The 16,113-nt window shown below is 37.4% G+C and overlaps 2 protein-coding genes across 2 annotated transcripts; both read left to right on the top strand.

Moving 5' to 3' along the window:
* The first annotated feature begins 13,208 nt into the window (after positions 1-13,208).
* On the top strand, positions 13,209-14,785 carry LOC116198800. Its single transcript, XM_031529040.1, has 2 exons — positions 13,209-13,320; positions 13,742-14,785. Exons 1-2 carry the CDS (start codon positions 13,285-13,287, stop codon positions 14,603-14,605), a joined length of 900 nt encoding a protein of 299 aa, XP_031384900.1. The 5' UTR covers positions 13,209-13,284; the 3' UTR covers positions 14,606-14,785.
* A 260-nt stretch (positions 14,786-15,045) lies between these two features.
* LOC116198801 (putative RING-H2 finger protein ATL53) lies at positions 15,046-15,837 on the top strand. The gene has a single exon (XM_031529041.1). It carries the CDS (start codon positions 15,142-15,144, stop codon positions 15,754-15,756), a length of 615 nt encoding a protein of 204 aa, XP_031384901.1. The 5' UTR covers positions 15,046-15,141; the 3' UTR covers positions 15,757-15,837.
* The last annotated feature ends 276 nt before the right edge of the window (positions 15,838-16,113 follow it).

Genomic DNA, 16,113 nt, shown 5'->3' with positions numbered 1-16,113 from the left:
GTGTTCATTTTTTTTTTCGAACTAGATACAATTGCAACGACTGTGTTTTGACTAAATACCACGTTTTTTAAAGACAATATTGGTAAATATATGCAAAATAACCCCCCATTTATATGAAGTAAAGATTATTTTAGAAAGAAACAAGTTGAACTAGATTAAATCAAACTACAAGGTCGTATCATAGTTTGCCAACTGCGCTGCTAGCAGTAGATTTATTTTTTATATAGAGTTTTGAAATCCTTCTAGTACATTATGGTCGAGCCTGGCTGAGATGTGACTGAAAATGAGTATCTGTCAACACACTCTTGATCGCATCATAAAATATTTGGATTAGAAGTACTACATGCAAATAATAGTAATCACTTCATATTTTGTAATGTTGAGAAACAATTTCTGCTGAGATTGAGCCATTTTGCATGTGAGCAATTAACTTCAAATGACATGTTAAAGGAGAGATCTAATGAAGAAAAGGCATTGAAAAAGGGAAGGATATTGTGTTGCTGTTATTGATTAGAAGTAATCATGTCGACCAATTAGCTGCCATGATTTGTTTTCCAACAAATAAAATACTATTAATTGCGGAACTATTTTACTCAAGTTGATGATATAGCCCATATGGTGACAGCTCTGACTTTGAATCTTTTCTTCTTGCCAATATGCAATTTTATTCCCTCTTAAGTCCTAATCGCTGATCAGACGTGTTCTTTCATGGCCCGAAATGCACAGGAGCCAGTCCTCATATAACTCGCGCGCGCTGTACTCTGGTCTAGATGTCTATCGACGTATAAACAACGATCACCAGCCTTCATCGGCATGGGCTGCTAGTGTGGACTGATCAAAGGTCTGCATTAATTAATAGGACTGCATTAATAAGGATCAAAGGTCTCTGCAAATCATAACTTGATCAAGCTATATATTGACATCCGTTTTCTCATGTGGAGTATTAAGAACTTCCAAAAAGAGATTTACTTGTCCCGTGTCTTTCCTCGATATATCACTTACCGTATATATATATATTTTTAAACATTGTCAATAATTCAAAACAGGTTAGGAGCAATGGACGGTGTGCCATATAACCTTTAATTTCTGGGTACGAAGCACTTTATAGATAAATTATTATTAGTAAACTTTCGCAACATTATAGCTGTTCTTTAAGAAGTTCAACATTTTCTTAGGGGAAGCCAGTTCATGCACGACTAAGCATTATATTAAAGACTTGGAATGGCCTTTTCGATTATTATAAAAATAATTAGCGAGGAGAGATAATAAAAAAGAAGAATGTTTCAGCAAATAATGCTAATTATGTAGTGGTGAGGGTGGTTTTAAAAAAATAAAAGAAAAGACAGTGTAAGGACTCATTAAACAAGCTTATCAACTCTCACGCCGACCAAGCATGCCCCCAAGGCACATGACATATCATATACTATGTTAATCATAAGTTGTATCGTTTGTGTGTGTATACGTGTATCTATATATATATATATAACCTAATTTTATGCCTTTTACATATTCTTTATGTATATAATTTCATTTTTATTGAACACATAATTAGTGCTTGAATCCTTGTTAATAATTATCAATGTGATACTCGAATAATTCACTATCTGTTTGGATCGTTGCCGTAAAAACACAGAGAAAAAAATGAGCACACAAACCTACAGCAAAAAAGCTCACACATGCTCCAAAATCAACTGTATATATTTCAAATAATCATTATTGCTGAATTTGTTAACACATAGAAGTGATGGGAGTTGAAGAAGTCGTTAGAGAACTTAAAAAAAAAAAAGAGGGAAAAAGAAAAAAGAAAAAAGCTGTCCTCAGTCGTTTGATCTGAAAAACAATAATGGACGGCTGAATGGGCCCTTAGGCTCTTCTCTGGCCAGATGGTCCAATTTGCAATATTATATATATTAGTTTGTTTCTATGTGAATTTTCAAGAGAGGATGAGACGACTTCCGGAGTGTTTCTTAGCAATTGTTTAATTCGTATATAGATATCGAATAAGAAGAATACCTAACCATACTCGTTTAGGTAAATATCGAATCATCTAATAGACATTGATGATCAATTCAGTAGGTCAGTATGGATCTCACCATGCTTATAAGCAGTTTTCTAATACAATCTTTGGTTTACACGATCTGATTAAATTCTCTAAACACGATAAGAAAACGGCGTCTTTGGAGTGTGAGACACAATCGCATTGCTTCACATGTGCAGTTGTTAGTCGTACTTCACCCCCTCGGGTCGATTTTTTGAGTATCGCCGCATGTACTGCATGCGCGTGTATGGGTAGACTTTAGAGTTAGACCCCAAAGTTGGAGCTGCCCAACCCTTTCTATTTATTTTTTTGGGCATAAATCAACAATATGGGCCTTATTAGGCGCTCACCAAATACCTTTCCACAGGTCCAAAGCCCATCTCCCGTGCTCTCGTACAAAGCATTCGGCTTGAACTAATTGGGCCGTGAAGCTATTTTGCTGCAACATATTCTCCCTGTGTAAGATCTTTCGATTCAAGTCTTATTTCATTAAATAACTTTGCGTGACTCGCCAGTGTACATACCATAAATTGTTGTCCGAATTCTTTCTCTTTCGTTCCACCTGTTTTTTTATTTCTTAATTGGGCCAAAAGATGGCTGTACTATGTTTCATCAGGCCTTCATGAATATATATATATATATGTATGTATGTACTTTCAATTATGAATTACTGATGAAAGAGAGAATTAATTAACTTACATTTCCATTTTTCCAAATTCTTTGGAAACTTGTGTGTCTGATAAAAGACTAGTTACGATTCTTGTGGTAGGAAACTGACGCTAAAAATAGAAATTACTCTCATTCATCCAATATATATATATATATATATATATATATATAGTCTCAATACTTGAATGATAATATTTTGTGATCTCGTTCACATAAAATAGAGATGAGTAACGAACGTGATTTGCTTCAAGCGGTTCGACTCTTATTCTGCTTAAGTAAGATCTCGAGTTCGAGTCTTGTGAGTGCAAAAAATTCATACTGTGAGAGTTTTATCCCTTAATGAAAAAATCCGACTCAACTAAATTAATCGAAATTCAATTAAATTTTTGAATACTAGGAGTCACACCGGAAAAAAATGGAGATGAGTAAGGATTCTCCTCAGAGGGACATGATCTGACCTTTTCGTTGACTATAAATTCTTTCATATCAAGGAACGGTATAACGCAGTAGCGCATCTTTCGTCTAGTGATCAAGAGATCATAGATTCGATATCCAATGTGACTATTTATGTCCATTTATTAAATATTTATAATTTCTATTTTAATATACTAGATCCATCAGTCTCCTTTATAATCGAAAATTCTTTCATTATGCTTTTATATTGGCCGAACTCTTTTTCTCGTATTCAATATTCGGCTTATGTTAGGTGACCTTACATTTATACAATCGTTCCCGTGGAGCCCTTGTACCACCAGTATTTTCTTCCCGTTTCCACTTTTTCTTTTTCAGGAAAAATATTTGTTCTCAAAGGAAATGCGAATCCAATTTCAAATCTGACTGGGAAAAATTTAAACTATAACGAACTATCAAAATGATTGTGAATCGATCGCTTCATTTGGTATGACCACATTGTGTGTGCATACATCTTAAGACAGAGATCTAAATAAAGATGCACGACATCCGTATGCTATAGAAGATCGGGACAATTATGTAATATATACTGCGGACCGCTTTTTTCGCCCTTTTTCCCCGACTTCTCCAGGTGGCAAAGCTGCCTTTATACATAAATAATTGCACTCCCCACCAACATTAATTATGATCAAACCTACCTGATAAGGTGCAGAAAGATGTCACTCGAACTAGCCTTGAACTCTTGTTCAAACTTCAGACCACCTTTTTGCCCTAATAAAAGCCCTAGAGATGTGCAGATAATGCATACAAAATCCTTTTTCCCTCCTCCAATTCCTTTCTCTATCGGTCAAAGAAGTCTTCAACGATCTTGAATATGACAGTCAAACATTTATTGAACAAAAAAGGGGAAGAAAATCTGCTTTACCCACAATGGCAAAAGCTACTGGATCGATCATTAAAAAAAAAAAACAGAGAGCAAAAGCTAGCTAGTGACCTTCATGTGAATATTCAACAAATGAGGGATCCTAAGCTCTAATAAAGTCATTAACTGATGACTTAAAATATATATAGTATGCCTTCTCTACTATATGGACGTAAGTTTTAGGTCAAAGTAGATTTTTAGTGTGATGAACAGTTGATAATTTTAGAGGGATATATTGTCTTTTGCAATAAGTATACATACGTTCTAGGAACTAAGATATATAGTTGTCTACAAACTCTATGGTTTGGCCGTAATCTCTCTCTCTCTCTTTTTTTTTCTTTTGGTATTAATGGCCGTAATATTGTTTCTTTTTTTCGAGTGTGCGCCCTTACATCCGAAAGCTAGCTAGTGACCTTCATGTGAATATTCAACAAATGAGGGATCCTAAGCTCTAATAAAGTCATTAACTGATGACTTAAAATATATATAGTATGCCTTCTCTACTATATGGACGTAAGTTTTAGGTCAAAGTAGATTTTTAGTGTGATGAACAGTTGATAATTTTAGAGGGATATATTGTCTTTTGCAATAAGTATACATACGTTCTAGGAACTAAGATATATAGTTGTCTACAAACTCTATGGTTTGGCCGTAATCTCTCTCTCTCTCTCTTTTTTCTTTTGGTATTAATGGCCGTAATATTGTTTCTTTTTTTCGAGTGTAAGCCCTTACATCCGAAAGGTTTAATTAGGGATGTTCATGGGTTTTTATAAACGGGTTTTGATCATGCCTAAACCCTAATGGGTAATAAAAGGATGTTGCCCGTCCGGTCATAAGAAGGGTTCAAGGATTTTTTCATCAAAACCCTATAGGGTTTGAAAAAGATTTAGTATTTGGTCTCAAAACCTGTCCCAAACCCATTAAGCTAGAAGTTACTGATATACTCCCATTCATTCATCAATTCTACAAAATATCAATTGAAGATTCATATATCAGTTATCACCCTCACTACTACTTGCTCCATCCTCTCTTCTCTCTCCCTCTATTCCCTCTGCCTCCTCTATCCTCTCCATATTCACGTAGCATTCTCACCGTTACCATTCTACTCCGACCTCTCCTTACCTATCAAGCACCGATCTTCTCGAGCTATCACCATATTACATCGTAAACTTCATGTTCTCTTATAATGGATATGAATGCACCAACGGTAAAGACGGGTTCCCCATGGAAACCCATTAACTTAGTGGGAAAGGTTTGAGACTTTTCCTTAAAATTCTTAATGGGTTTGGGAAGGGTTTGGAGGCGGACCTTTTCTAAGGATTTGGAATTGGGAAGGATCAAGCCATCCCGAACTTTGCCCACGAACATCCCTAATTTCAATGAACTCTAACTAATTTAGTTCGAACCAGATCGATATTCTAAAAGGTAAAGCTGTCTTAACATAAATTTTCTCCATTCACAAAACTTGAATATGATATCTTATAAGGGAAGCAAACATCGAATAACTGGAACCAATATTCGTATGTAGTTTCTAATGTTGATTTCGAAATAAGGGAGCCTATCAGCGCTTCACAATATTGTGAGATATTCCTTATATAGGCGGAAGACGCGGAGGCTGTGGAGGATGGAGTGATTTATAGATGCAAGAGAAACAGAAAACAGAAACTGCTGGGGGGAAAAAAATACGAGACGTGAAACACAAAGAAAAATAAATTATAAAGAAACCAAATTAAAAAAAAAGGCCATCTTAGTACTGTTTCGAAGTCTTTTCGGTGTTACTGTTTCGAAGTCTGCAGCAACATGAGTTTAAATCAATCCAGAGCTCGTGGTCTGAATAAATTCGACGCATTAGTTGAATTTAATCACTGCCGAACAAAATAAGAGTGCCTTGTGGTTCATCAAAAAAAAGATCCACAAATAAAAACGCCCATCATAAAAGATGCATCATGGTCTATCTTTTTTTCTTTTCTATTTTTCTATGAGAGTGAGGAAAGATGAACCATCCAATATCTTCTTGAAGTATATTATCGATGATTTCCTTAATGGCCAATTTGATTATTTTCTCGCCATATATATAACATATAATATATATGAAAGACGAGCCTAACAATACACACACACGCACTCTCTTACTATTAATAATATATAACAAATCGATATATTATAATCTATATAATATATATATATATATATGTGTGTGTGTGTGAAAGAGAACCTTCTCCCAACGCAATATATATAATCAATTAGCTACAACAACTAGCGATAGTTTATGGAAAGGTCGCATGTCATCATCATAAGAGGAAGATTTATATTCTGCCAAGTAAACATACTTTTTTTGGTGTGAACCATAGTATCTGAAAAATTTAATTGGGCCCCGACTAATTCAGTCGAGTAAAATCAACCCACTAATGGGTAAAACTCTTATAGCATGGATTTCTTACATTCACAAGGACTCGAATCCGAGACTTTGCTTAAGCAGAACAAATTTCGAACCGCTTCAACCAACTCACGTTGGTGAAATTTCGGTGTGAATTCTGCTATTCGAAAGCCTAATTGAGTCATGATTAATCCAATCAAGCTGGATCAGTTCACTAAAGGATAAAACTCTCACAGCGTAGATTTTTCTGCAATAACTCGAATCCAATACTACCCTAACTAAAGACGCCACATTGATTATTTAGAGGCCCACCATGACAACAATCCAAACAAATGCGCAACCCAAAGCCCATTGCCTGCCCCCCCCCCCCCCCCCCCAAAAAGTTTATATGTCATATGTGTGCAACATATAGCAAGACAGGGACGCATAGGAGTGGAGTTCTCCCCCGCGCATTATGCTGTCGTTTCGAGACTGCTCCCCTCTGTAGAGACGTTAACGGCTCTGACACACACGTTCTTAGTCGTCAAATGCTAAAGCCATACCAATTGAGATTAAACGCTAAAGCCATGAATAATATGGTTAAGCGAATGCTACCATAATGACATTGCCGGTTAATCAACACGAGCATTTCCTTGTCGATGGTCATGGAAAATTCACTAAAAATCAGGTCATACCTATAAGTATCTCTTTTATTTTTCGTAATTCCAAAGTTTAAATTACATTAAGGAATAAAGAAAAAGTCAATATGTATTAGTTTAAGTAGTTTGTCGCCAGTTCTTTTTCAAGTAAGGTCAGGTGGTATATTCTCGTGAATGAAAAAAATACATACCGTGATAATTTTATCCTTTAAAAGGTAAATGAAATTATAATTGAATGTGTCGGAATTTATTGAATTTTTAAATATTACAATATGAACAGAAAAATAAAAAAGAGGAAAAGAAAGGAGAAGGGTGACAGTCTCTGTCATGACTTTTCATTCTTTGGCCCATGGTCCCCCACCATGACTCTTGAAGACTTAATGTTTGGGATTTGATTAATTTTGATTGGTTCCGTGGGTTAAGGCACGTGCGACCCCTACTCCGTGCATGCGGAACCGGACGAAACGAGAAGATGAGGAAGGAGGAACAAGAAGAAGAAGGAGAACTTTGGCATTTGGGCATGTTCCCACCGCCGCACCGCCGTGCAGAAACGGCAACAGCCGACACGTGTCCTTTGGGATTTCGTCTCAGGAGGGGTGGCGACTAGATTTCCTCCACGTGTAATGACCTGAGCGGCGGCTGCTTCTGATGGCTTGTGTACCTAATCGCCCCATGTGCGCTTGCAACCCTCTCTCAAGCTACCGGACAATTTCATTAAAAAAAGAAAAAGAAAAAAAAGCTACCGGACAGTTCCCTATTTTCTTAATTTTATTAGTTTTCATTTCCATTCTATTTTTCCTAGCCAGCTAAGTAAATATACGTGTGTATATATATATATATATATATATAATGAATTTTGCTTCTTAATATTGTTCCGGTTGCTCTCAGCCACAACATCATCGATACGATGGTGGCGGCCAAAAGGGCGAAGAACCCCATCTTCCTCGTTCGTGACTTTTATGCCTGAAGAGGTGTTACAGTCTGACTTCGTGTCATTTTGAATCAAAAACGCATCCGCGACCCTTATGGTAATGAGCATGGTCGTTCGTTTTGTAAGAAAGAGACAATTCAATCCAATCGTCTGTTGGTTGAAGAAATTAACCTCTGAGAATATCCAAAATGTTTGATTATCACTAATTAAGATGTTTCATTAAAATCGATGATAAGAAGAGATAATTTAACTTTATTTTTTTCTTTTAAAATTGAAGCTAATGCTAGCGCCCCTAGTTATCTGTACTTCAAGGAGGGGAGATTTTCGTGGCCCAAAAAAAAAGGAGGAAAAATTTTCATTCTTATGGTTTTTTTTCCTTTTATTTTTTATTATAAGAGAGGCGATAAATATTAGTAAGGATGATCAAAAGTATAACATCTCAATTTTAGATAAAAATGTATATCATTATATTAAATTATCTTTGTTTGCATTTAGACTTCTTTTTATTTGTTCTTTTTTCGGCATCCGATTTTTGGACAACCAACTGCGAAATAAATATGACTATTTGTACGGTTTTCCAGGTAATCCTTTGCATTTTGCTAATTAACTAACAGGACATTGCCAAGTTAATCCAAGACAAAAAGTGCTTACAACTAGATAGAGTCTGCATGCAACCATGAGAAGCCACGTGGAAAATTATTTTGCTGAATTACTGTTTTTCTTTTGGTCCTCCCTTTATTTCTCGAGATAAGCTTTGTGTGTTGTTCACGTTTCCACATGATTCGGTCGACCGGTAAAGTCGTTACCCGTTAACAAAACCAGGAGGTGAAAAAAAGCGAACTGGTCTCCACTTTGTGGGACCGTTCTTCAAAGTCAACCCAACCGGTCCATCTTAATTACCATTATACCCCTACAATTTTTACTTGGGCCGTCGCCTATAGGCTATGCATATATAAGTGGTGGTGGTGGGGGGTCACTTGTCTCAAATTCACGTTTTGGGATTTGCTGTCCAAATAACATAGATTGCATGTGTCCCGTTGGCACATGCTACCACAGTAAAATTCAACGGTACAATGTACCTTGTTTTCTTAACAAGGATGAGTTCTAATAATAATCCGATTTAAGTCCGTGACTAAAATGAGGTTTTCGACACCTCTATTTGCGGAGATGCAATGTTACTGTTTTGGTGAACAGAATGTTATTGGTACGTATAAATCATATCATCCTAGCAATAGACACAACCTTGATCACTTCGGGTAATTAATTATCCACAAACGAGCCTCAGCATATGGCGATCAAATGTGACTTTGTGGTTGTAATTTTTTGTATGCGAACATATATGTTGTGCATTATTTGTGATGTATATAGATCGAGAAACGATTAGAGAGAACAATGATATTATCATGCCTTGGATCTTTTGCAGAACTTAATTAAATGGAAACAAGTTATGCTCGATCACGTAAAGATATATGGAAAAAGATCTGATCTGTAATTGAAAACCTTTTCTCTAAACAAATTGTAATGGAAAAATACTAACTTCTCTTCGTGGACTTTGTCATTCGTATGATGATATGGGTGATGCTTCATTAAGTTGAGATCCTGACTTGCCAAACCAAGAAAATATAGTGATCCTGCATGTAGCTTAATTGTATATCGGGTTTATTATACCGAGTCCTTTCTCAACGGTTCTTCGGTTGTTCGAATACTATAGATACGGACACCAATCATATTATATATAAACATGAAAACATATAGCCAATAGAGGAAAAAAAGGGTCTACTTAATTATATAGGTGCAACTCTAGATAAAGCAAGAGATGCCTAAAAGAATTCTCTAATATTTTTTCGATTACAAAAAAGGTTTATAAACTTAATATATTAAAATAAATATTTTAATAATTAATAAAAAAAAGTTCAGTAGTCCTTCACGAGTATCAATATTGAAACTTTTAATTATTGAATGAGAGTATCCGTCATTGCATTATATTTTTTCATAAGAAATAATTATTATATTATTAGGCACCCACGATCACTTGTACACATATGTACATACAAGCTGCTAGATACGTTGCATCTATTTGGCCTTTGTATGATTAGGCAACTTTGTCGTACGTGAGCCATTTAAATTATATTAGCGGCTTTGTCTTCTTTCAAGTTGGTACCGAACCTCTTATGATTCTTTATTCATTCATGACCTTATACTAAGAAACCTATCTGTACTTCTAATTTAATTAATTACATGTAACTAATTAAATTAGAAGTATATTTATCTTGTTAGGGACAGGGAGGGCACTAATATGTATAATATAATTAAATCCAACGGCGCGCCGAAACTTTTGTGCTACTTCGCTTCTAACCATTGGATCGAGAGTAAATGGTATGATGAGTGAAGAAACGATGCTAATCGGGCGGTCATGGTTGAAGACTGTATTGATTAATTTGTATATTATGAGACATATTATCATATTTCCTGTCAATGGATATACATAAATAATTTTATGAGAAGAGTGCCGATACCGCTGGTGGTGGATTAAACAATAAAAAGAAAATAGTATATATGCTTTGGCTTCTTTCTAATGGGAATATGTCATCCACGTTCATTGTCCTTCATCTGAACGAGGTTCTTTTTGCACTTTGTAGTATGCTGGTCAATATTTTTAACATAGTTTTATATATAAGTATATAAATATTTCATGAATAATAACGACAAATATATATATCAATTTCTAAAGGCTAAGAATTCTTGCTATTGACGTGTGGATTCGAGCCACGTGGGTAGATGCATGCCGTTGAATTTATTAATTTAATTTCATCAACGAATAATTTCATGTAAATATTAAGCAAATGATTTCTTTTTATGTTAGAAATATTTAAACTTAGACGGAGAAAATATATAATCTGCAAAAAAAAAAGATTGTAATTATATATTAAAAAATGATTTGCTCAGGTATACCTCACAATTTTCCATGAAAGAGCAGTTGAATGTTACAGAAGTATATGTACGGTGGAAAGTTTCATGATAGAATAAGAACAATAATAATAATTACAGTTCAATAAGTCAACCGATATACGGTTGAGATCAGTTTATTGGGCAGTTCACAAGCAATCCATAGGAGGATATTATTTCCAGATATGTATTTTATTTAATTAAGAAAATGGGCCCGGAGCTAATTCATACAATAATGAAAAATAAATTTAAAAACTTAACACACTTTATTAACTAGGAAAATTTGAATTTCTTGTAGCAATCGACAGCACTAGGGTCATATATATAAATGTATTTTTGCGCAAAAATACTAGGGTCATATTTAGATGTGTATACTTATACAAATTGACATATATTTAGAGACGGGAAGAAGCAATTCCATTGTTATAGCTTAATATGACAAGAACAGGAGTGAGTTACAAACTGTTAGGATTTTTTCGATATAATCTTTTAAGACAGCTCGTACATAAAGGAGGTTCGGGCTTGACCGGTTACATCACACATGTTAGATTATTATTTTTTTGCTAATCCAGATTGTCCAGGTTTCGCCTGACTAATCCTCGAGATTCCGTAAACTCCCAACAACGTACGATACGGGTAATCACATCAAATGCGTTCCGGTGGCTCTAAGGAGTTTCGAATGCAAGATCAGGTGAATATTTAAACTCCTACTTAATTATTAGGCCAAACCTCTTAGAGTTCACACATGTTAATGCTTAACTCAGTTGTTTCTTCACTATACTAGGTTATGGCATTTACTAAGTTTTCTTTATATGTGACACCACCTCAAATTTTCCTCATCAAATAAAGAAAAGGTGGTGGAAGGAGTCTTGATATAGTGACACAATGTGTTGATTTAGAATCAAAAGATCATAAGTTCAATTATCAATAATGAAACTTTTGTGTCCTTTATTTCGCATTATTTTTTATATTATACTAGGTCTATATGCCTTCAAGATGATTAAAAAAAAACGTGGTTAAATTGCAAGTCTCAGCTTTCTCAATAAATAAGTCAATGGAAATGGAAGATGACGTTCTCCTTTACTATTTGGTAAGTAAGACGGAGTTGAATGGGTGGGGGGAAGGGAGACTTGAATGCAAGGGAATGATGAAATTCTCTAGTTATATTGGAAAGAATAAATGTTTCCAAAATTGATATTTTTCTATTTCGAAATTTGAAAAATTAATATTTTACCAAACAATATACAACCACATTTTATCGAGCTGATGACGATGCCAGTTTTTAAAATTTTGCTAGGGCTTCAATGAAATCATCCTTCGACATTAATGGATCCTCTGTGAGCAACAAGAAGATTTCACGTTTCAATAATTAATCATATGCATTAGAAAGCTTGTATGCATCTACTATAGAGGCAAGTTAAGCGCAATGCCAACCCCTCATGATTACAAGAAAATACATATTCAACAAATCAAAAAGAAAAAATTGCATATATAAAACGAAATTTAAAAAAGAAAAAGAAATATCACAAGGTACAATACAGTTGACAAACTGTGTTGTATGATTTGCCTTTATCTGCATTGCATGGTTTCGAAATCAAGTTGAAGCACTTCGCGGCTAAGTCAAGTTGATGCTCAAGCAAGAATTAGTTTGAGCTAGTAAATAGAGAACATATTTCAACAAAAAAAATATGAAATATAGAAAGTAGAGACGACATTAATCGTCGAAATGAGTGTTATTATGGGAAACTAATCTTACCATAAGCAACAAGAACGACCGTTTCATTCCTTATGGTAAGACCAAAAAGTTGTTGAGCATAAAAGGATTCCATAAAAAAAAAGCGTAAAAGGAAAAATCTAACGGAATTATTGTTTTCAAAGGATTCTATTTTTTTGATGAATTCAAAGGATTCTATTTACACGTAAGGAAAAAAGACAATCCAGCTAAATACAGAACATTACAGCTACGGTAAGGAAAACATTACCAAAGAAAGACAATGATTGCCATGTAAGAATTGCAAGATGGCTTAATTAAATTCTCCAATTTTATCTTCCAACTTCCATTTCCAATGGTAAAACAACATTCCATAAAAAAATCAGAATTTAATACAACCTTGGCATTTATTGTGATTATATTTATTACGACCGCATCTAAGGATAAAAGAATATGGACCGTGTGGGGCCCGGAAGGCCTCATGTAATTATGGATTGTCTTTTCTACCCCCCCGTCTTCTATAAATAAACGTCTACACATTTTTTGCCTACTTCCCAATTCCATTAGTCCTATTTGCAATTCTATGCGTCTCACTGCTGCTGTCTCCTTCCTCAAGGCAAAGAGATCTTTCTGCCCTGGCTATGGAGGAACTGGGCACCATGTGGGCTTTCGAAGAGGTGTGTGTTCTCATGATCTCATCACTGAAGATTGCTCCTTCTCTTTCGGTGAAAACATGAGGCGTCCCCGACTAATTTACGGTTGTGATGTCATCTTGGCCGTGACCACGGCGGATATTGCTCGATTTTAGTCATGCTCTGCTTGAAAGGCTAATGCTCAACATTCTTAAAATCAGTGAAATGTTCTGCTTCTGTGGTTCGGGTGTTCTTTGAATTGGGTATTGAGTTCTTCCTTTCGACGGAAATGGAAACAGTGAAATGTTTCCAATTTGTTCGAAAATCGAAGTCAATGATATAATTAATTCTGCAATTCGAGATGCGTTTTCATGATTTTGCAACTAAAAAAGTCAGACCTTCATCCATTTCTCTACCGGATTGAAGCAATGGACAAGATTTTCATGTTCTGTTTCTGTTCTGTCAGGGCGTGGACGAAATGAAGCACAAGCTCCTCTGCACTGCCCTTGAGCTCGAAACTGTGAAAATGGAGGCCAGCGAGGAGCTGAAGAAGTACAAGGAGAACATAAAGCACCTCCTCGGACTCCTCAAGATCGCCTACCAAGAGCGGGACGAGGCCCGGGACCAGCTGCACAAGCTGCTCGACAAGCTCCCTCCCCCGCACCCGAGCTTCAATGAGCTCGGCTCCGGCCCTGCCTTCCCTCTTGGTTCGCAGCTGGACAACTGCGTCGTCCCCGGAAAGGCGAACTCGAGCTTGACTGAGTCGAACAACAGCCATTCCCCCGTGGATTCCTTCCTCGAGGCGGTTTCTTCCCCCGACTCAGGCAGCCTGGTGCTTGTTAACCAACGGCCTAACGGTTATGTCCAGGAGTATGGAATGGGATCCTCTGCGGAACCCAAGGTCGACCCAACATCCAGCATAATTGATGATCTTGCCAAGGGGAAATCCCTGCCCCAGAAAGGGAAGCTCCTGCAGGCTGTTATGGCGCCGGGGCCGCTCCTACAGACTCTGCTTGTGGCCGGGCCGCTCCCGCGGTGGAGGAATCCCCCTCCTCTCCAGCCCATCAGAATCCCACCCATGGTTGCGATCAATGGCTGTGATCCTGTGGGCATTAGTCGCATGCCTGTGTCGATTCCGAATGGGATGGTTGCCCAGAAGCCGGTGGGCGTGACCTCATACCGCGATATACCCTGTGCAAATCAGCAGATGTACTCGGCTCCGATGTTGAGTTTCATGGGAAGCTCAGGTTATCCCTTTGATGGCGCTCAGCCTTTCTCTTCCGGTCAGACCAGTCCATTTGCAACGGCAAAGAGGCAGAGGCATCATTGATGGTCGGGGAATTTTTGATGGTTCCTAATTTATGTATAGACATTTCTGGGTTGATTGAGAGCTGTAAATGAATATCTTTTATCTCTTGGCTTGAATAGCATTATTTTGAAGCTTTTCTCAGCCTTCTGCTCATTTGGTCTTAATAAGATTCAATAGATTGAAACCTACTTGGAATGTGCATCTGAGATTCACCTCGACTTTCCGGGGACTAAGATATGTTGAGCTGCTTATCGAATTAAAACTGCTCTACTCTGTCTTGGGAAGTAATATTCTAGTTCCATACTTCGGTAACATCTAGGACCATGGAATATTGGTGAAAGAAAAAGAACATATCTTAGGGTGCCCTCAGTATTATCACCAACTGCAGAAAACAACTTACATATTTGTTGTTACTTCGATGTAACCGTCCCAGCCTTCTTTGGACATTTGACGAGGTGAAGAGACATCCTAGGACGTTCTCCCGATAATTTCGTGGGAGCTTATTCTGCAATCCTGAATCAAACTCTCTTAAGTGGACCCCTTGCCATTTCAGGAGAATGTATATGGTTCCAAGCCCAGCCTCAGCCACCGGAGAAGCACAACCTTCATTCTGGAGCCCAGCCGTGATCTCCCTAGTTGCATCTGTTGGCACGGTCTTCCTGCTCTTCTGCTACTACACAATCATCAGAAAGATTTGCAGTGAGCTTGGGATCGGGACCTTGAGAAATCAGGCACAGAGGCATCTCCTCAACGAGGCCAATCCTGACGACCCGTCCCTCCAGTTTCACAGCCGTGGCCTGGATGATTCAACGGTGCAGTCCCTTCCAATCATTCGTTTCCTAAAGGATGAGAAGGAAAAATACTCGATCTTGAAGAATACCGACTGCGCGGTTTGCTTGGGGGAATTTGAGGATGGTGAACAGTTAAAGTTCCTCCCGAAGTGCTCCCATTCATTCCATGTGTCCTGCATCAATATGTGGTTCATGTCTCACTCGAACTGCCCTCTTTGTCGGACTCATGTGTTCGAGTTGAGCATGAGCGATGAATGTTCGGTTTCTATGGATAGCTTGCTGGAGACTCTTAGGAGGGAGGATCTCGTCCAAGAGAGGACTGCGCATTATCAGAACCTTCAGTCGGAGATCCTGAGGAATCATGCCGCCGAGACTGGATGAAACTGAAGGCACACGACCTGTAATCCCGCTCGGGTTTTTACCGAATGTAAGAAGTACGAAATTTGGCATGAGTGGGTTTATTGTGATGCACTTTGTTTTTTTCTTATTTATTTTCCATCCAGAGCGGTCCTTCCCCGGTCCCTATTGCCAGGCCCAAGAGGCCAATGGTGGCCAGGCCCTGAGTAGGGCTCTGCCACTATGGGCTGACCTTTTATATTGGGTTGGGCCCTGGCCCCATTTAATCATACCCGATGGTAGTCGCATTCCGATATCTGGTCAGTACATGACCAGGTCTTTGAAGTAATCAATGGTCGCAGATATCCTGGAAAACGAGTCTTCTAGCCTAACGTCCAATCT

The sequence above is a fragment of the Punica granatum genome, chromosome 3 (genome assembly GCF_007655135.1).
Source record: "Punica granatum isolate Tunisia-2019 chromosome 3, ASM765513v2, whole genome shotgun sequence".
NCBI lineage: Eukaryota > Viridiplantae > Streptophyta > Magnoliopsida > Myrtales > Lythraceae > Punica > Punica granatum.
This window is presented reverse-complemented; position numbering and strand designations above follow the sequence as displayed.